The sequence below is a fragment of the Chlamydotis macqueenii genome, chromosome 2 (genome assembly GCF_036417535.1).
Source record: "Chlamydotis macqueenii isolate bChlMac1 chromosome 2, bChlMac1.mat, whole genome shotgun sequence".
Taxonomy (NCBI): Eukaryota; Metazoa; Chordata; class Aves; order Otidiformes; family Otididae; genus Chlamydotis; species Chlamydotis macqueenii.
Window position 1 is genome coordinate 132,864,005 of NC_141557.1, and position 22,527 is coordinate 132,886,531.

A 22,527-nucleotide genomic window follows, 5' to 3' on the forward strand; every position below is an offset into this window, starting at 1 on the left:
GCAGATGGAGATAAAAGTATGAAGTATTATAACAGAGATTAAAACCAATATCTGCAGTAAACATTCTGCACTGCATCCTGGAAATCAGGAACCCTTGACATTGTCCTCTATGAAACGCCATACTGGAAGGAGCACCACGAGAGCAAGCTTTGGGCTTCCTCCATGGAAGTGCAGTGTCTTAGATCAACATCCCTTTGGGATGGAAACACGAAGTCTGGAACTCTTTATATAAGAATATGCAAACATTCAACTAATATTACCCACAGAAGCTCAGTTAACCTTTCCCATTTAAATCTAAAGGCAAAGCGCTAGAAAGATGAGTGAATAAAAACGGAGCAAGAATTAGGTACGATGTGCTTACTGTCTTTTATTGATCTCATTATTTATATAACCAAGCAGACAGAGACTTTTCATTTCTTTCCTGAAGAAACATTTCATTTGTATAATTTGCTATAGAGCACAAAGTGCATTTATTTACATGAGATTTACTCCTTTTGCTTTGTTTGCTTGCTTTCCATGAGCCCTAAAAGCACTGCATCAGCTTCCAGCAATGTTGTATCAGTTGTTGCGCCCAAGAACCTAGACGTGAGTTCAAGGTCCTGCAGTCTCAGGCGTACTCGGGTTCCTCTCTGGTATTTTCTGTGAAGAAAAGGGGAGAGGGGGAAGAAGGTAAGTTTTGTTAAGCGACGGTCTTGCACCTCCTAAGGCTGCTCTCCTGTCTGCAGACAGAAGTAGCAGCCCCACAAAAACCAGCGTGCTGCAATGGAAGTTCAACACTGTTGTAATGCATCAGCACTAAAACTGCTGGGACGTACTCTGGAACACCACAGAGCCAGTCTCTTGACACAGTCCTGCCCGTGGAAGAGCAGACACCACCAGATTCCGCTGAGGGAATGCAGGCTCTACAGAAAAGCAGTTTATTATAAAGGAAACTGTTTGTGTCTTCCATCAAAATATTTTACTGTATCATCTGCTATCATGCACACAATCATCTGCAGGACAACATATTATTAAAGGGGAGGACAAGTCATCATTAGATCACTGGTGACATTGCTATTATCAAAAATGTATAATGCCAGCTAACTACGGTTTGTATTTCCAACTCTGGGCCTCAGGCAAGGGAACTTTTCTTGTCTTATCCCCTCCTCCAAAGAGTGGGTATCATCTGCAAGTTTTTTATTACATATAATTACAAAGAAACCCCACAACTATTGTAATGAAACATTCTGCCCACAGGGCTGAGTTTTATTCTTTTATGCTCTTTTTTTTTTTCCTCTTTCTTTTTCCTTTTAAGTCAGAAGATGCGAGTGTTCAACGTTTTTTAAAAACAGACTCTGTGTCAAGATGACCATGTCAAATTAGTGAAGATTTTTGAAATACCAGCATCTTTTATACTGCACCTGGAGAGCTACTGATCAAAGTCCAGCAATAAAACTGAGAATTAGTCTTCTTTTGAAAGTTCAAGCTGTACTTTTTTTTTTCCCCAGTCAATGCATAAAGAGCTGAAGATGCATCAAGCTTGACCACCTTGAGCAAAAGCAAGAGAAAGTTTGAAACATTCTCCAGTTACAGACTGGAGAAAATGTAACAGGAAAGCCTGGTTGAACATATTTCCACCTTGTTTATTTTCACCTTCAGCCTGGGCAGACAATCTTTACTGTTTGACAACTGTTTGCTAGCACGGAGCAAAACTGAACTGGGTTTCAAATTTCTTCAGCACATCAAACTAAGATCATTTTGGAAAAGTAAACACCTTAAGGAAAAATGCCGGACTTGCATTTATCTTCCCCCTCCTCCCCCCTCAATTTTCTCTCACTTCTATCTTACATTAATTTCCTGTGGCTCTTGGTTAATCCTGGGTAACACACTCAGTTATGTCACAAACTGCAAAGGAAGACCATTTGATACCTCCACTCTGAACCAGTAGCTACACTGGGCACTTCGGCCAGCAAGGTTTCTGCCAGCACTCATCCCAACAAATCCTGTGATGATCTGCATGGATCAACACAGTGGAAATAAGAAAATAGGACACATTTTCTTAAAAACATTGAACTGAAGTACTTCATCTGTCCAAAATGTGAGTAACCACTGTTGTGCGGTGAAGAGTAGAGCACAGCTACCAAAGACAGAGAACAGCTTATGTTTGGTTGTTACCTGAATAGCTGGAGAGGACCAATTCTGCCCCTTTCCCTGGGAAATATTTGCATTTCAAAAAAGGAAACAGTTCCACAACTGATGAAAGCTTACGTGCAACATTTGAGAGGAGTAAGAAAAGGGCAAAACAAAATTAAAAGAGAATGCATAAGACCTGAAAAATGGACCATATTTTCTGGGATTTATTAGGCTTATTTAAAAGAGAAAGTTCCCCAAAGAAGTCAGGATGTTTTGAGATAAGAAGGGGAATGAAGAGGAAATCTCCTCACTGAAGAATCTTAAATGAAGATACCAGCTGACTAGGGATTTTAGCCATTTGGGTACATGGGAGAAACCTCCAGAAATTTTTCTAGCATGAGCCAAACCTTCACCTTACTGATAGCTACAGGCTTGGTGGGTTGCCTTTGCGTCCAACCATAAAGTTATCCTGATCCCTAATACTATCTTTGGCATAAATTAACAGACTTTTCTGCCTTTATCAATGAGTGTGAGGAGTGGGTGGGGCATGAGAAAAAGACAAATTTAAAAAAAAAGAAAAGAGAGAGAGAGATTAGGTTTTGACAGAAGGCAAATAGAAGAGGGAGAGAAGGAAATCTGAGAGGATGAAACGGTCTGCGGAAACAGAAAAGAGGGAACAGACACCTTATAATGAGAAAAAAAAAAGAAGGCTTGGGAAGATATGAAAGGGGAATAAATGGTAGAGTAGGGGACAAAAAAAAAAGCACTAAAAACACTGCAGATAAATATTTGTAGAAATGAAGGAAACTGGATACAGAGTACAGCCAGAGAAGAGGAAAACAGCCACTGAGAAGTAAAGACTGCATAAAACTATTACTAACTTCAGACTTATGAACTACAACTTTCTGTGCTGCTTTTAAAAAGATGGACCTGTTTTTTTACCTAATAAAACTCCATACTAAAACTAGTGGTTCTGTAACAAATTTGGAAGACCAGCAATCCCTCTGCCTTTTTCTCCTCTCCTTCCTCCTAGAGGAAGAGCAGCTCACCAACAATGCAAAGCAGGATGCTACTGTGAAAACTGGCCCAACACTTTTCTGCAGAAGATCAAACTGAAGGAGGTTTAATTCCGTGAATTAGAAGTCCTCTCTCTGTTTGACAGCACAGAGTGGGAGAGATATTGAGCTCCATCTTTGCAAATGAAATACAAAATACTACTTTCATCACACAACAGTTCCTTTTGAGCTGGTTGCTAGACTACAACAGTAAGTGTTTTGCAGGTGAATAGATGAAACTATTTTTTTTCTAATCAAACCTTTGAAAGTGCTATTTAGAACCAGGAAAGTCTGTGAGGAAAATCTGTGAAGAAACTGTACTCCTCTTGATTAATACATCTAATTTAATAATAAATTAATAACGTTAAGCATTACTCCCCCCATTTTAGCATTCCGAAGACCTTGCTCATTGTACAGTCTGCAGAGAACTTTGCTTGAATTTCCAGACACAACTTTAGCATGTATTTGTAATAAAAATTTAAGCAATTGTATTTTCATAAAAAGCACCACAATCTTGAATGCTGCTTCAGTAACTCAGACAGATTCCAGATACTTTAATCGTACTTAACTCAATTAGTAAAGAATAATTGTGTCACAGCACATCTGCTTACAAAGAGATCCTGAAGAACATCGCTTTATGGAGCTGACACAACTGTCAATTTGTGTGAACATAAACATTTGGGTTTGTGACAGATGTTTCCTACAACGAAAACTCTTTAGAATAAACGAGAAGGGGAAGAGGTAGGAAAAAGCAGAAACATGACCACAACACGCAGTGGTGGTCTATCCACCACATTTAGAGCAAGAGGAAATGTCAGGTCGCTCTATGCATCGTAAGCATATTCTATCCACGAAGGTATTTATCCTTAAAACAGATAAAATTTCCTATGGTTAAAGCAGAAGCTTGAAGCAGGATCCAGAAACAAAGCAGGCATTTTATTATTTTCAGGAACGGTGTCCTAGGAGACACAGGACACCAGTGTAAAAGGAAAGAAACTGTCTACTCCATTTTGCAAAAGGACTTGCTTTATGTTTAAGTAACAATGCTGGTATTCAAGATCATCCTATCTCATGACCATCAGCAGAAACCATTGACCTTCCCCCAGCCCCCAAGCACTGTGTTGAGGATGCATGTGTTTTCCTCTGCCACTTCCTATCGCCAGGTAAGAGTATTAAATTCACTTTGAAGCAGACAAAGGTAGTTGTAAGCGTGTACGTAAGTGAAGGTATAGGAATATTCTACAGAACTTAAAAAAATTACTTTGCAAGTAGAGTCAAAGCTTTCTCCACTTTGACAGAATTTATTTACAAGAGCTACCAATTTTAACTCTTTGGGATGCTAGTTTTGGCTGGAGAGACTCCAGCTAACAACCAGCTTCAGAGGTGGGAATCCACCAGCTGCTGTTGCTGAGCCATGACTCTGTCTCAGGCCAATGTCTGTAGAGCATCCACTGAGGCACCCACCGGAAACCTGTGCCTGAACTTCAGCCAAGGATCAATGGGCTCCAAAAAGCTTTCTCTAGTTTGAATGAGTGCTTGTAGGCTTCTCTCCACTCCACTCCTGGAGTGGGCAAAGCCCTGGGTACAGGTGCACCTTTCCTCCAACCTCTGCTTCCAGAAGATTACTTTAAGTTGGAGACAACCCAAATCATTGTTTCAGTGCTCTTCGTAATTTTTGGACTTTGAAAAGAAGCAAGATGAAAATCCTTTTTCTTATTTGAACCATAAGTTTGTTCAACTGGACATCACAAATATAATACGGTATGTAACAGCACAGAGAAAGCATAGAGTACAGCCTTGCTAATGCTGCTTAAAGAAACTTTAAAAGCATTAACATTAAAATTTATGTCCTCTTATTACATTAAAAGTAAGACCTTTTATCTTTGCATGCAAATGTCAAACTCCTGTGTCTTAACTCACATAAAGTAGGTCTTCTCTTTGCTGAACACAGATAGATAGCAGAGCATCCACTTCCAAACTTAAGCAGCTTGGAAGCTTCTTTCTGACTGATCATGTCCCTTTTATTGCAAATTGGTCCCTGTCCTAATTCCTTCACTTCTGCACTGAAGCTTTAAATCTCTCAAAATCATAATGATTAATTAAAAGAAACAGCCAAACCCCCCAAAACTCTTTAGTCAAGATTTTAAACTTGTAATTTTAAAAAAGTAAGTACTTTTATTATGTCCCCTTAAAACATATGTACAAACAAAAAAAAAAAAACCCAATGCTTTTACATAATAAAATTGGAGGGGGAAGATATGGAATGACGTATTTAAGTTCTTGCTAACTTTCAAGAAAGCTGGGAGGGGAGTGTTCTTTTTTAAATTTAAGTCATTTCAGGCTACAGCAAAAGGTTTACAAAGGGAGTTAACTTGGAAAGCAATGAGCATGCAAAAACAAGGACGCTATAACTAAAAATGTTTTTTTGATCCTAATTATACTGATTGCTACCAAGGAAATGGGACAGTAGTTTTGCAGGTGTGCAATTTCACATGTAGAGGAAGCATCCTCCTTACTACATGGCATCAAGAATTTTATTCAAACTCTAAATAACAGGTGTAAACATTAAAGCATTTTGTTAAACTATCCAACATTTAAAACTGCATGTGATCACAAACGAGCAAGCAGTCGTTTTTCTATTAAAACTACTCAAGTTATTATTTTAAAATTTAAAGCAACAAACCTTCTATTCTTGGAAACAGTGCTACAAAAATAACCACACAATTACATAAATGGTTGAGTCTCACCAGGTCTTGGCTAGTATTTTCCACTCATTTAAAAAATGCATTCCCGGATACCCTCTATTCCATACTACAAAAATCCAAGACTGCTATTTTGAGACAAATTGAGTATTTTAGCTTATATTCCCTCTATTTCATTACTGGTTTTTAGTCTCCATTTCTTCCTCTTGGAATGATAACCGGTGTAACACAAAGCTGAATGGACCAGCTAATGCTGGCTATGACCACTCTCACCCATTGTTCATTCCTCCGTGCCGTCTGTCCCACCCCTCGTAAACATGCATTTCTGAATGGTGTGGGAAGGCAACTACTAACTTGGTTTTTAATTCCTATACTGAGGGTGTAATTTAGAGAATTTAATTTGAATTTTTTTACATTTTTCACATAATTATTTTTTAATGTCTCACAATACATTCTAGTGATGGTTTTCAAAAACTGCAAAAAAAAGGAATTCCTGGATTATCTCCCATACAAAATATAACCCTGTCCAAAGACAGGGTTAGAGTTGAGCCACGGTACTCTCAGAGAATGCAATGAGAAATCTTGATGTCTTTCATTTTTGTACCGTGAGAATTTCAAAGTGTTCTTTTTTCAGATCTATTATTCAAAAGGTGTTGTTTCAGTGCCTTAATAGAGTGCAGTACAGAACAGTTTAAGATTCTTAATGGTTTTATTTCCTTTTTTATTATGTGGAAGACACCAGATTATCAACCTCAGAAAAAAAATACAACAAAAAAGATAATAAAGTAAATTTGAACATCACTTCTTCTCCCGAGTTTTTGTTCACTATGATCACCACTGTTCAAATCCACTCGAAATTACCCTGTAGCTTTTCCCCAGTAAGACTAAAACCACAACATAACCCCAGAAGCAAGCCCACCTCTAACCAACCCCAGCCAGCAGCAAAGCACTGCAGCCAGGCTGGGATGAAGCTGTGTGTGAAATCATTCATCTTGCTTCTCAGAAATGTTTTGAAGCACTCACAGATGCTGCCCGAGCCCACACTGGTCTTAACTTTATCAGCAGAGGGAGGCCACAGGGCCAGTTTAAGCACCTACTCTGGCACAGATCTATAGGATTTTTGTATAGATCACCCTCTGATGCCCTGCAGGGAAGGAGCTCAGCAAGACCACATCACTTCCCAGCAACTCCTCGCTCACTGCCAGTATACATAAAATTCTTGTTCAGAAGAAATTAGCAGATTGCTCTCAAGTTGAAGGCAGTGTAGTTTTATGCAGTAATCTATACCTCGCTGAAGTGGCTTCTTCCAGCGCGGCACACATCTCATATCTAGCGACGGAGGGGACAGCGATCCTGCTTCCAGCAGCTCAATATAGCAGTCATAACACACAGCCCCCCCTCTCAGTATGAGCTCCTAGGCAATGCTGGGGCAAAAAGACCAAATCCTCTCTTTGTACATATGAGCGAGATGGCAGAAAGTGGCAGTAGAAAGGCAGTGTGAATTCTGCACAGAGCAGAACATGGGATAGTAAGAGAGATTGTAGGAGAGTGTGCAGTATCTTGCTGCCTACCTTTCTTTAAAGGTTATTAAAGAGATGACAACGAATATGCATAAAACTGAAAAAAACACAAAGATCTTGACCTGTTAAATTATTAAAAAGATTGAGCTGTCTATACCTTTACAGAAATATAATACTGATATGAAAAGGTGTTTAAATCTATCTGGGAAAAGCACGCAACGGCAGGAAACTGAGGTCCAACAAATGCAAATGAGAATCACAATTTTGCCAGAAATATTGAGGAACCATCAGAAAAAAAACTCCAAGCACTAGGACTTTTCAGCCATTGAAGGTTTCAACTGAAAAGATGTCAAAACAGATGTGTTAGTGCAGTTCAGGGTAACCTGCTGAAATGTCATGTCTTGTGATACAGTGAAGTCCTGAAAGATGACCTGAAGGTCCCTTTTGGCTTAAATTTCATTCATCCATTATTTATTATCACCCAGTCATTCCAATGAAGGATGAATGCTCAAAATAAGAGTTCCAAAGCATCCCAGTTCTCTGCAATCAAACACGTCATAAAAAATGCTCCAGAACTGCTGGATGCATTTTCCATCAGAAAATGCGATCTTATTCTTGTAACTCACCAACACATTGCCACTTCAGCTGTATTTGTTTCGCACTCCTCTTTCCACGAACTTAGCAACCAAACATGCTCTCATTTCTTCTGAACATTTGCCATTTGTGACACCTGCTTAATAATTTTTCAAAATGCTTTTGCTTCTTGCATCAAAGCCATCCTGTTACAAGGAGAAAGGCAATACACTGCTAGATACAAGCAGAGATCTAGATGGTCCACTAGATAAAAGCCTCTCATATTCTTGGAAGCACTCGGCAGAATGCTGTAAGCCTGTATGAAACCATCAGCTTAAACAACAGTCATTGTTTTTGAACAACAGTGCACAAGAAGAGCCTATGGCAAGCATCAACAGAACCAACAGGTGCTTTATGCACCTGAGGAAGTCCAAAGCCAAACCCCACTTTGCTCTGACCACTGCTAAAGCAGAAATTTTAAATGAATACCAGAAAAATTTGGGGATATTAGCTAGATCCTGATGTGAAAAACACCCTGAAGCACTGGAATACAGCCCTGGCCAACTGGAGCTTGCAGAAGCAAACACACACACTAACGTCACTGCACGTACTGACACTTGGTGGGAAGATAACTACCAAACAGACAGGTAAGAGCAGCAGAATTTGGGGGTCATCCCATCATTAGTGTGTAAAATATTATCTCCAGTTATGCTTATGGAGCTGCCCAAAACTGTAACACATTGATCAAGCCCTGCCATCTTTATTCTGCAAGACTCAAGCTCAGGGACCTTGTCACTCTTCCCTGGGTCTCCACTGCTGGCTGTTGAGATGACTGGCAGCCCACTGAAAGTGGCACAGATGCAGATGAAACATGGATGTTTCCACTCCTGTAGCTAAAAGAAGGTAAATGCAAAGCCTGACAAGAATTGTTTTATGACTGTCATGAAAAGCCCCAAGCAAACCACTGTGAAGACACCGTCAAGCTCTGCTACAACAAGGATATAAATGATCAACAGCATCTGTTTCGATGACAGCAAAAAAATTATACAGCTAAAAGTGCCAAATATTTAAAATCTAATTCTGTTCACTCAGTATGGACATTTAGACTCTCAGTAGAACTTCTTAGTTGTGAAAAACTTCTAAAAAGTAACATGCTAGCCTTCAATTCAGACAAAAAACAAAGTACCAAATATTTACTAAAACAGACCAAAAAAGTCTTGCTGTAATTTTTCTACAGGCTCTGCAAGAATCAGTTTGCATTCACTAAAACTTTTGGGGCAGGATCGTTCCCTTTTTAGAGAAGGAATCCAGACAATAATCTATATTTTAAAATGTACTTCATATCACATCAAAGATGAATGCTATAACCTTTTCTCTATGACACGGTGAGGTAAGCCTTGACAAATGAAACTTGCAATATGTGGCTCCTGTCATCTAAGAACTTGTATCAGATGCAGTTATGTCATCATACAGTAATGTATGCCAGTTGCTTTCTCAGCCTATAACGTAAAACATATCCTTTAACTTGAGAGGAACCATCACTCTAAAGGAACCAAATAAAAGCAATCTGAGTCTTCAGCACAAATTGCCTGGGTATTTTTTTCTGCTGTTTAAACTACGCAATGAACTACTTTGATTAAAATATTGCTTTGTAACTTACAAAATGCTAAAAAAAAAAAAAAGATTATTATATACTTAAATATATTTTAAAATTAGCCATTTATACTACAAAAGCCCCACAGTCCTTCATGCTCATGACCACCAGAAGCCAGACAAACTGTTTAAAAGATCAAAGAGAAAGGTACCCAAGTGAAAAATCCCAACAAACTCATGCAAAGCACACCAGCACATATTATTCCATCCATCTTTCCACAGGTGATCTCTATCTCAGTTCCTGTCCCTTCCCTTTCCCACACTGGGACCTTCTCACAGTCAGATACTTTTCATGAACACAGTCCTATAACTTCAGCCCACCAAATTTCAAACAGTTTCCACAATACTGTTCTAGTGTTCCTCTCAATACACGTGCTCGCAAATTTTACTCTCTTTCTACACTTATTCCACTTCCCTAATTACAACTCCTCCTCTCATCTCTCACTGTCTCCCCGGAATCTCTGACCAGGCATTCCCAGTTTTGTTTTTCTACCCCAGGAAAAACTATTGGACACTTTTTCTTGTCGTCTCTTACTTACTGCCTCCTCACTTATCCTAGTCCCAGCCCATGTATCCAGCCAACCTCATTCTCCTTTCAGTTTCTCACCCTGTGACAGATTTTTCTTTCACCAGCACCAGCTAAGTCCAGTCGTCTTTTTTTTTCTTGCAATGCTTCTCAGTTTTTTTCACTCAGCCAGTTCCAGTTCCCTTGCACCAGTCATCATGGCAGGTCTCTTATAAAGGATTAAAAAACCTAGGTTTTGATAATCCAGACACGGTTATTATCAAAATGCAAGTCAGACTAATTGTCCCCCTTACAGTCTGGGTAATGACATTAGCCATGGGAACAATGAAAATGCATTTAAAAACCTGCCCAGCCTTGGTGCTCAATCTTCAAGCTTTGTACAGCCTGGAGAAGCTATCACACAGGAAAAATTTCAGCAAACCAGGATAACTCACATACTGTCGGCAGGTTTTTGCAGACACATCTTCTAATCCTGCTCTGATGCTCCCATCTGTGCTGATGGCAAGTACTGTCCACGTCCTTTCTCTGTCTTTAAACCTAACCATAGCTATAAATCAGGTTTATTCCTCTCTTGGGAGAGCTGGATGCAGAAGACAGGTGGGGAGATAAGAATGGGTAATCCAGTGGCAGTGAGTGCTGGTAACCATGTTAAGGCTGAGGAAATACCGTTTAAGGGGTGGCATACGCACACAGAAAATGGAGTTGCTGAACAGCCGAAGCAGATAACTGAGTTCTCAGTTGCACCTGAATCCAATAGGAGAGGTGGGAAAGGTGCTAAAGATGGGGGAAGGCTGGGTACTAACGGTATGGGGTCTCAGAGAAAGACTGGGAGCCAGGAGCAGGGTCTGGATGAGACCCAGGTTGAGGAATACAACTTCGGAGAACGTGGGTGAGGTCTGTGGAGAATATTGGGCTGGTAAGAGTTGGTGGGCTTGAGCGAAAAGGAGGAAGAACTGGATGGGGATCTAAGACAAGAGGAGCTGGAGGTACCATCTGGTCCCCCTTTATCAATCAGCTAAGGATGATGGAAGACTGCTGAAAAGAATGTGTCTCTTCCCTGAACCTCCCTATTCCCATGTCTTTCCCCAGTTCTCCTTTTGGCTCTTGGTGCCTACACAAAAGCACTGCCTGTAACATCTGGATGGGGCTTTGAGTGACCTGGTCTAGTGGAAGGTGCCACTGCCCAGGGCATGGGGGCTGGATCTAGATGATCTTTAAGGTCCCTTCCAACCCAAGACATTCTATGATTCTAGGATCTGCCCTCTGGCTTGCTCAGTCACTCTTACTGTTCACCTGTGGCAAAAGTCAAGTCATATTTAGGTTAACGGTTGGTCAGTTTAACATGTAGCATATGCAGACTACTCAGACAACTGCAAGACACTCAGTGAAGAAGTAAACAAAGATTTTAGCTAAAACTATCTGATAGTATCAACCCTATGGTCAAAGCCTGACAAAGCTAAAAGAGGATAAAATGGGATCTTGCAGGGAAAAAGCACCAGGGTAACAACAGATTGTAAAAACTATTTCCAGTGCATACAAATCATCACCCAAAGCATCACTGAGTGTGCAAATCTATAATAGATGCTTGCATTTAAATACCAGACATTACCAAACATTTTACAGTATGTCAAGTAATACTTCTTTATGTTTCAATTACTTGTTAGTGTCCATTTAATCTGAATGTCCCAACAACAATCTCAGCTACTTACATTATGAATGAACAATACGGACCAATACTGAACAGACTTTTTTGATAAAAAAGAAGTTATGGTGCTCTTGGAAAAGGGACATTTTCAGATTAGGTTAGGAATATTTCTTTGTAAGCTAACACTTGCATTATTCATTCAAATGGCTTTCACAGTTAATAAAAGCCTGTTCAGAAACAACATAAAAATCTTACCGAGGAGTGCCACCTTAAAAATACAACTGGTTTGACATTGTCAGTTTGATTTTCAAGAACTGGCAAAGAAGAGTGTGAAGCATGGGGACGGCTGACTTCTCTGCAGAATGCCATGCACCCATCTTTGAGAAAATCCAGTATTTGACGGTTCCACTTTCTACTAAAAACAAATATTAAGAGACCTTAACCAGAGTTCAGAGAGGGACAGTTTTGCAAAAGGTGTGTTTCAGATTTAAAAAAAAAAAAAAAAAAAAAAAAAAAAAAAAAAAAAAAGTGTTTCACAAAACACATGAATGAAACAGAACAGGAAAAGATGTAAGAATATCCATGAAGAACATGGTAGCTCTAGGCAAAGAGCTAACAGTGAGACCGCTCACCCAGCAAGCCACTGACCTGTTGCACGCAATGATGTCAGGAGTGAGCTCAGACTGCTAAGGGCAGCTTTTAGAAATAACAAAGGGAGGGAAAAAACATACAAAACAGCACGAAACAAGGTATTACCAGACACTATCAAGATATTAGAAATGACAAAGTTTATCCTAATGCTATAATGCTTGAGATTAAGGAAATATAGACGACCATTGAATATTGTATCGAAAGGAACTTAGAAGGAACGTCAGAAAATTTAGTTTTGGAGGGAATAAAGAAGAAATGAACAACTGGATACATCAAAAGAGACGTGCAGGCAAAACCGGCAGTCACAGGTTGGAACTAGACAAGGAGGGACCTCCAGGGAAAGCTAGGAAAGAAACCTGGTAAGATTTCTACTCAAGGCAGCAGAACCACTGCACATGCCATGGACAAACCCCATGACCATCCAAACCATGCCAACCATACCTTGTAAGACCGCTTGCCAAGGAGAACGTGTTATTAGCCAGGCTTGGCTCAAACAATCCTCTGCCCACAAAGCTACTTTAATGTACTGTCTCTACTGGGGAAAACAACACAGTAATCCAACAATACATTACGATACTTTCCCATCACTGCAGCAATTCCCACCACAGGCAACACTTTGTCTCCCACAAAGAAGCCTCACATTCTGCGCCTGCAAAAAAACCTATCCATACTGTAGGGATGCCAAGAGGAACATCTGTGTGCTCCAAAGGACACAAAACTGGCTTTTTGTGTGCGTGTGTGTGTGTGCGCGCGCCTGTGTGAAAGGGATGGGGGCGGGGAGCTCCCAGACAATAGCTTGTGTGACTGCCTGCTAAGGAAATGCTCTTTCATTCCCTTCCTCCTTCCTTTTAATTTATTTTTTAATCTGAACAAGGGAGCCAAACAGCCGCAGCGGTTACCAACTACTTCTCCAAGTCCAGTGAAAAGGGTTAAGTTTCTCCCACACCACTAGTTTTAGCCTGGATTTATTTTTACCAGAAAGGATTTCTTTAGGTGTTAAAACACATGTATCTACTGTTCATCAAATAATCTGAGGATTCTGGGTTTACTTTTCCCTTTAGCACAAAATGACTATAATGTAGATCTCATTCAAGAAATGCTGAACTACAGACAGTAAAATGTCTCCTACAAGACTAATGCATTCGTGGGCTTTGATTATGAAGAAAGTGAAGTTTTAAAAGGAGGGGGAAAAAATCAGACAAAGAAAAGTACAAATACTGCTGCCTTTCCGAACGTTGGGTCAATCACTTGGAGAGCAGTGTAACAGAATGTGAACCAGGAACTTGCAGTACCATGAAAACAAAGCTGTACAGCAATGAAAACCAGCCCAGTGGAAGCAAGTGATTATAGAAAGACCCTCTACAGAGAGGGTAAAACCATTGCTTACCAACAAGCATTTAGATTTTGTTTTTACAAGACCTACTTAATCAGCTATTTAAATAATCCAACAACTCCTTACTGACGGATTCAAAAAAGTTGTTCTCTTCTCCGCTTTAGAAGGTGTTTTTTGCTGGTGGGACTGTCCTGGCCCAGTGAGGTTTAAATCAGAAGAAATGGTAGGTTTTTTCTGGAGCTAGGCTTGCTAATGCCATATTCTCCTTTTCTTCCTGCCCATTCTCCAGTTGCTCCTTCCCAGCCTATGTGGTGCAATCTAATCATCAAACAGAGGCCATTAACTCGGACTGCTTCATGCCTCATCTTTAATGCCAGCACTACCTCCAAAACCACGAACAGGCAGCCCAGGGAATCAATTAGCAGCAACTTATCTGTTTCCCCAAACATTTGTAACTCTTTAACCAAGGGTCTGAAATTACATCCCCTTCCTTTGGGGAAAATGGAGCCAGGAGATGCAAATCTGGAACAGAGTTCAGCCTTTCAATCAGCTTCTCAAACACTCATCTTCCTGAGAACACGCTCGAGCAAAACAGGCAGGTTTTGACACATCGGTTGCAGGTCAAAGAGTGCGACATTTGCTGCTGGCAGTATGCAGTGTTACCTTTGTGTGCCTTCTCCAGAGAGGAAACTGAGTTACAGGAGCTCCTGCAACTCCTGTCCATGGGGAAAGGAAACAAACCAGCTGCATCGTCTAGGAGAGGTGTCCACAGCATCCTACTCTGGATTTGGAGACATTGGTCCAGCACTTTCGCTTCAGGAGGCTCAACGCGGAGAGGGCTGAACTCAGGCACGCAGAGTTCAGCTCTAGCAGGGCTCCCTGGGGGTGGAAGCAGTCCGAGCAGCTTTACTGGGCAGATCTCGACTACCAAAGCATGTCAATCTGAACTGCTTCTCTATGGTGCCAAATCTGATACGGCTGCGCTAGACTCCCAGTATCAGAAGCTCTGAGGGGGTGGCTTTGTAGGGAGTCAGTTAAGGACAAGAAAGGTTTTTAAAGTCTTGTTTAGCCCAGACCTTGCCAAATCAAGACTGATTACACATTTCTGCACTGGGCTCCAATTTCCAGAAGGTCTTACTAACCCAGGTCTAATGCTACCTGAGTGGGAAGAGTTCCAGTCCAGCATTGCACTTAAGCTAGGATGTCCTTCTGGAACTCAGGATGCGAAGAGCTACAACACAGCACTGCAAGAAACCAGCCCATATCTGAAGGGCTCCAAGGCAAGCGGGTGCCAAAATCTGCTGCTGACAGCATAGGACCACTTGGGTGTCCTTCCTATTCCATCCTGTGACAGCCATCAGATCCTGGCAAATGGAATAAACTGGATATCTCTACCCCAGTTACCTTGGAAAAGAGGTGATGGCAAAGAATGACGTCCAGCCTAGGACTTATTTAGATAAACAACTGAATACTTGAACAAAGTTAGAGCATTTACTTGAGCTCAGTACTGTGAGAAAGAAAAATGTTTCACCTGTTCTATGCAGAATAACAATTATCAAAGAATAAAAGTAATTTTTAATACAATCTCTGTGCATGTATAGACAATATATTTTCATTTTCATTTGACAGTCTTCAGTTAAACCAGTTGATTTAAATGCTCAAGAAAACAAGATAAATACGGTTGAAATCAGTCAAATGTAAGAAACTACAATTTTTAGAGAATTTTCCTTTCGTTCCTCATTGTTATCACCAAATCCTCAACCCAGTTTGAGAGCGTGACTGTGCTAGGTTTTGTACAAACATGTACAGACAGGAAATCCTGACATATTTCCAAACCAGTGCTTGGATTCTCTAAGAGTTCTGCTCCATGTCATTGACATGGATAAACCTACTGACTTCTGTGGGACTACACAGATAGCCGTGCAATATGCTTGCACACGTGGTTGCTGAATTGAGGCTAAAAAGCCCAGCCAAAATAATGAAGAATAGATAGAACAAAATAAGGAAGCAACACCTCTCATCTGCTGGATTTTTTTCAAAGCAGTAACTGTTCTTTATAAATGCAACACTTGCATTTCTGCTCTACTTTTCATATTTTCCTCCAAATTTCAGGCAGTTAAACTGACACTCCCCATCTAACTTCCTTCACTACTCCCCTTCTCCTTATCAGCATGTATTTGATTTTAAAATAAGTCACCAAAAGTTTCTCTAGCTGGTGTCACAGGATACAAGCATTCAGTGAGAACATTTCCTCCCAGTCAATGCTCATACCAGCTCCTAGAAGACCAGGCACCTTGGCCTACATCCTGTATTACTGGAGTGAAAAAAAGAGGCTGTTAAGATGCTGTCTCATTTTCTCTCTGACACCTATCACAGCTTGTACATGCTACATCCAACCCTTGATAATATGCAAAAGATACTCAAACCTTGTATCGCGAACATTTTCAAACCTAAATGATTCTATGATTCTGTGTTTGATATGTTCACCTTCAATATCTGACGAGTAAGAATGAGTTTTGTATTTCAATAGGTTTTGAAGCTGTTCAGGAACAGCAAACTAAATATATCCTGCCAGTGAATTACTGCAGACTTGGAGTGGTGGCACCCATGAACGAAACAGAGTGGTTTTGGAAACATTTACAAAGCAGCGCAGCACATCCACCCATGACCCTTCCATGACGGTCAGGCACCCCTTTGTTTTCCATTTTATCTTTCACTCTCTCTTCTTTTCCCAAGCTGCCGTGAAAACCTTGACTGTTTAACTTACCACCCTCAAACTCCTAGAAACTGTACTAGAAACTGTACTGTAGAGAGCTGTGGTAGAGGCTGCGTATGCACTGGCTTTGCAGTGGTCAATTATCTCAGGAGAGCTGAAAGAGAAGGTTGCAGTCATTTGCAGTTCTTACTTTTGTTCTGCCCTGAGGGTAGCAGGGATGTTGGAGTCTATGAGGCTGGGACTGCCTGGTCATACCCACCCAGCACAAACCTGAGCTGCTGAGAGGGCAGTCTGAGCCTTCTTCCTTCACCTCCATCTGCTCACTCCTGATGCCATCCTTGGGGCAGGGTAAGGTCTCTGGGTGCCAACCAGATCAGGAACTGGATCCAATTGAAGATTAATCAAAGAAAAAAAAAAAAAAAAAAGAGAAGTTTTCTTCTGCATCATCTCCCTGAGCCAGCTTTAAATACAGAAGGGAGATGGCCAGTACAAGCGTCTGAGGAAAATGCCAACGTAGACCCTGCCTGCTTCTGCTCACAGCAGAAGACAAGGCTATAAAAATGATTTGGGATCCCTCCGTCCCTCTGTCTGCTACTGACTGAGATCAAGAAGAACCAGTTGATGGAGAATAGGATAAAAGACAACAGGCTTTGCATTTGTCTCATACTGGAGGGATTTCATGAAAGCAAATAAAAATCATCGAAAAATTCACAATATATAAGCTTAGAATGAAAAGGGCACCTGAAATGTCAGAAGCTACTGTAGTAAAGGCAGACATCAGTTTAAATACCAACTTTGTTCTAGATTCTGTAATACTAACAAAACAAAGAACGGTTTTGTTCCAATCAATGCTCAAATAAACTCGGTCATTGAAAAGGGCCCTGCTTATCTCTTCCATCTATCTCAGAAGTCGGAGGTTGTGGTTATATTTGTTAGCAAAACTAAGATCTCAAGACTGCTTCTGTACCTTTTACTTCTTAATCTTTTCTTTCTCTCTATCGTTCCAAGAATTTCAGCTCCTGCTATTGCTCAGCTTCTGGTGGAGTACGGTAAGACACAATTAATCACGATAACAAAATCCTATTCTTGTTTGTGAGTAGAACTAATTGTAGTACAGTATTTCTTTTCCATCACCTTAGAAGGTGCCTTGCAGCTTTCCCACAGTATCAAGTTCCCGATACCTGCACACGCACACAGAGTGCCTAGGTGACGACTCGCTCCAGCTCAGCCTACCTTTTCAAACAAACTTCTCCAAACAATGTATTATCTGCATTTTAAATGGGGGGTGAAATTCTACCGCTCTCTCTATTAAAAGGACAGGGAGGTTTATTGTACTCTACAAAAGATTTAAGGAAAGTATTGATGATCCAAGCAATCCGTAACACTCCTGGGGTGGAAAGAATAGTTCTGAAAGTGTTCTCACACAGGGGAAAGGAAAAAACTACACGTAAACGATTTTGCCTTTTAATGTGTCAATTCCATTAAAATATTTTATCAACTCTGACTGTACTTACGCATTTTAAAAGATTAAGCCTGCAGTAAAACACTTTTGAAGCTGATGGTGTTAGTTATAGCAATGATGACTACACAAGGCAAAACCAGGCATTCAGTCACTCAGGTCAAATTCAATTTCTCCTGTAATTTGGAATAAACCCAGATTACCTGGGTGATAAAAAAACCTACGGAGCCCAGAGCACGGCTGAGCACCCGGAGGCAGGCACAGGTTTTCGTTGTTACAGGACTGATCTTCAGTACCTGCTCAGCCGTTTATCACCTGCAGAAATTTAACCTGCAACCAGGACATGCAGTGTACATCCTTCCATGGAGAGACGCGTGTTCAGCACTGTTACACCACCGTCTCGCAATGCTTAGGGACCGAAACCTTAAATTTAACTCCATTAAGGCTAACAGCATTTCAGAACCTTATCTATTTACCAAGTTTTTGAAGCACACTGGAGTTGCACCCTTTCAGACTCAGATCTTAGCCACATCTCACACTGTCCCAAGTGAACTATAAGAAGAAATTTAGAAGAAAGCATGCTGGATGAGGTGAGGTTATTGAACCCCAGTACTGATGGATGTGCACAACTAACACACTAAGAAAATTATTTCAGTTAACATATACTCAAGTTACACTTTAGCAAAGCCTGCTAGTAAATTGTTTTAGAGATAAGGTCATATAATTGACCACCTCAGCTTCTTCCAACAATTATTGAACAAATGGAAAGGAACGAGTGCGAAGAAAATGCACAAAATAAAACTGAGGTGGCAGAAGCAATTCTGGGTAATAGTTGTATTAGTATTCGAGCCAAATGCTTCCCATCTCACTCCTAATTATCTCATGGTCATTTGCAAAAGAAGTTGAGAGATTACTTTGAGATTATATTTATAAGTATTTCTCGTCCATCTGAGTCACTTAAAAGGGAACATAAAATCTTGGAAAAAAGAATGTATTTTACACACAGCATGCAGAAATATTTATTTCAGTAATTCTGAAAAGTTTACTGGCACCTACTGTTTTGAAAAGCTGTATTTTCTCCTGTACTTGCCTTAAAATGTGTGAAAAGGAAATCTTCTTTAATGACCAGCCACTTTTTAAATGCTTGACCAAAATCAGAAAAATTAAAGATGGGAAGAGACTCCCAGTCTTACCTTTTGCACTAGAGGAGGTTATGCTTGACAAATACTTACCTAACTTGTTTTTAAGAAACCTGTATGAAGGAAAGGCTTTTTAAACAGCCCCTAGATAAGCCCTCAGAGTTTCACTATCCTAACAGCTGAACTTGTTTACCTAATATCTAAGCTAATTGTCTGAGCTAATTGTCTAAACCAAGCCAACTTTTTTTTTGTTCCTCCTCCAGCACAGATCAACAGATAGGACAGCATCGTTTTCTATACTGGAAACAGGCTTCAAATACATGCACAAATTATTTTCACATTGAAATAATTAAAAAAGAAATTATTAAATACACGACTTCCTTTAATATTTTCTTAGTTCTGGTATTTATGACACGAAGGAAAGCTACAATAAATGTAAGGTGGCAAAAATAAGCTTTCAAAACCTGAAGATGAAAATGAAGTTTCTCCAGCATTCTCAATTCAGTCCCTTACGTATACATTCAAGTTTTATTCAACATCCCAGGTTTTACTGCTATAGGAAGTATATCACAGAGCAGAAAAAAAGAGCCTGACTTTTCTAAATCCCAGTGCAGTTTTCAGTTTTCTTTTCTTTCCCTGAGAAGATCAGCACTATTACTAGCTGTTACTCTTGGTGCTGGCAGAAATCACCTCATGCAAACTGTCTATTATTATCCAACACAAAAAATGACACTTAATTGTCTAATCATAAGACTGATGACCAGCACAATGATCAAGGGACTGTGAAAAGTAAATCATTCTTTTTCCGTCCACGAGAAATAAAACAAGAAGTTTAGAAATCACCGTTTCTTCCTGACTACTATTCATCCTTCCTCACTGGGCTGTAGGACATGAGTTTCTCCTGTCAGAGCTGAAGTTGCCTTCGGTGTGGAAGACGAGCCAGTAGACACTAAAGGGTACTGAAAATAACGGACAGTTGTCTGCAGGTTACCATTGCTCAGAGAAGCTGATGGATTCGAAGATCCTCATCAGAAGCATCTATCAAATCTCTATGCCAATCCACACACCTCCTATCTGAGCTCAGTCGATGTGGATTATTGAGCAAGTAGAACAAGGCACCTCCCTGACGAAAGCTACCTCTGTCAAATTTCAAGGTTTTGCCCAGAAGCAGGGCAGGATAACAACTCCATTAAAACACCCTCATCAACGTATTTCCAGAAATGCTTGAAATGTTTCTGCAATACAGAAAGTAAAATAAACAAACAGCAGACTTAAGGAAAAATGACGATGGATAATTAAACTCCAAGCATTCAAAATCCAAAGATTTCAACACAAGTAACAGGAGATATAAAACACAACATAGGAGGCAAGCTCGCTTAGGTAGCAGCACAATCAGTTTTGCCTATGTAGTATAAACAGATGTACTCATTTAACAACTGCCTGCTAATAATGAACTGCGCTGAGGAGATGCTTTGTTATGGGAACAACCGCCCCACATCAGAAGAACCTCATTTGTACATCAAAGGAGAAATTACGCTCAATAATAATGTTTCTTTGAATTGTCACCTAAAAATAGTATCGGGCAAACTTAACTTTTGGTCTGAAGACTTTTGAAGGGAAAAGAGATTTTCATTATAGCCAAAAAAAAAAGAAAGAAAACACTTTGACTCTGCATACTGCGAATATCATAGGAAAAACCAGAAACTAGTTTTAACTATGTGGTGTGAGGAGATGGGTGTGAAAAAGAGTAAGACTACTTCTTACACGTACTCCAGAACCTCTCAGAAACATCAAAGGAAAGCACGCCACATTCTTCCAAGATGTTTGTTTATGCTCCAAGAGCAGCTTATGGTGCACAGGACTCCCAGTCGCATGGAGGAACGCACTCCTGTCAATACCGAGATCCTCTCATGCTTTCCTATTGACTCCTCAAACACCTCCTTTATTCCACTACCCCTATGTGAAAGCTTGCTACAGACATAAGAGGTGCACAGTGCTGGGCCATTGAAGCCTGCTTTTCCCACTCACGACAGAATATTAAATATCGTCTTGCTTGCTCCCTCTCTGCTGCTTTCCTCTTTCAAGAAACACTTTGGTGCTCTCTACAGAATTTTGCTACTTCATTCAACACCGTCCACAAAGTTTGAAGCAGCTTAGTTGCGGGCTTTATGTCACTTACCAGTGATGGCATGGCTTTATGTCACACACAGCACTTTCAGGCTTTTCACTAATCCCCATTCTTCTCCTCCTCTAAGCCTTATGTTACTTGAGAATTTGACAGGAGGAAGTTTCATATAGACAAGGCCTTCCAAAACCAAGCTGCCACTGGCTGTTGATGACCAGATGAAATACTGTGGAGTAGAGCTTTCATCTGTCAAAGGCTGCACAAACCGTAATGCAAGCTCTCATTCTCTTTCTCCAAATAAGGGCAGAAGTAAAAGCTCCAGGTTCAAACTCATTCAAGTCTTTAAACCCCGCAGAAGTACTCTGAACAAACGGCCAAGTGCTACAAGCAAGGATGGTCATGCATTGCTTTCCATTTCACTTCTGTGTATGAAAATCACAACAAATGTTAAAACTTTTGTGAACAGATTCTAGCACTACTTGTACAATTAAAAGAGGCAGTGTTACAAGATTTTAAATTCAGTACAAAACTTCAACTCAACTGGTTAAAATTAAGTAATAAAATCGTTTCTGCTTAAGACAAAAAATATCAAGTCACACAGTGACTTTGTCACCAGTTTAAACCCATAAAACACAGCAGAAAAAAAAATGGTAGGTAACTTCAATGTACTCAATTACTTCCATTAATTGTTTACACTTCCTAATGAAATGAGTTTCGCAGCCCTAAGCAATATAGCTCAGAGATGAAAAAGCAGGCCATACCCTCCTTGTTTTGAAGTCTCTCCACTCTTCTGAGCTGCTCCTAGTAGGAAACACCCTTCCTCCAGCTGTAAGGACAGTGGAGCAGCTGCCTTCATAACCAATGCCAGCTCCACGTATTAATACATAAAAGCAGCTGCCTGCCTGCCTATGCAGCTGAAGGAAAAATGCTGGAGGCACAGGCCAGTATCTAATACTGGCACTGATTGCAGAGGCAGCTGCTTGGTTCATACAGCTGCAGGAAGAGTGCTAGGTATCAAAGTCAGAGGAGAAATGGAAGACGGAATGGCTCAAGCTCTGTAATCATAATTCCCAGACTTTAGAATAGACACTTGCATCCCTCATCTCTGATTCTTAGCTGCCCATTTGTGAACTGGGATAAATACGGGATAAATATGTTTCTCTGCTCTTAGGATCCTGAAAAATTAAATTCATTTGTGACTGTGAAGCATATTCGTATAATGGTATCATATCAATGCCAAGAAGAAATAGGGAATTCTATCTTCTTTGCAAACTATTCAAAGCACGGCATAGCTGTTCATTACATAAATACCATTCAT

At 40.3% G+C, this 22,527-nt stretch overlaps 1 protein-coding gene across 1 annotated transcript in view; it reads right to left on the minus strand.

The window, feature by feature from the left end:
* Positions 1-347: 347 nt before the first annotated feature.
* MRPS28 (mitochondrial ribosomal protein S28) overlaps positions 348-22,527 on the minus strand; it is an 81,610-nt gene continuing 59,430 nt past the window's right edge. Inside the window, exon 3 of the mRNA XM_086740954.1 lies at positions 348-639. Coding sequence (XP_086597080.1) covers positions 486-639 — 154 coding nt within the window. The 3' untranslated portion in view covers positions 348-485. The remainder of the gene's footprint in view (positions 640-22,527) is intronic.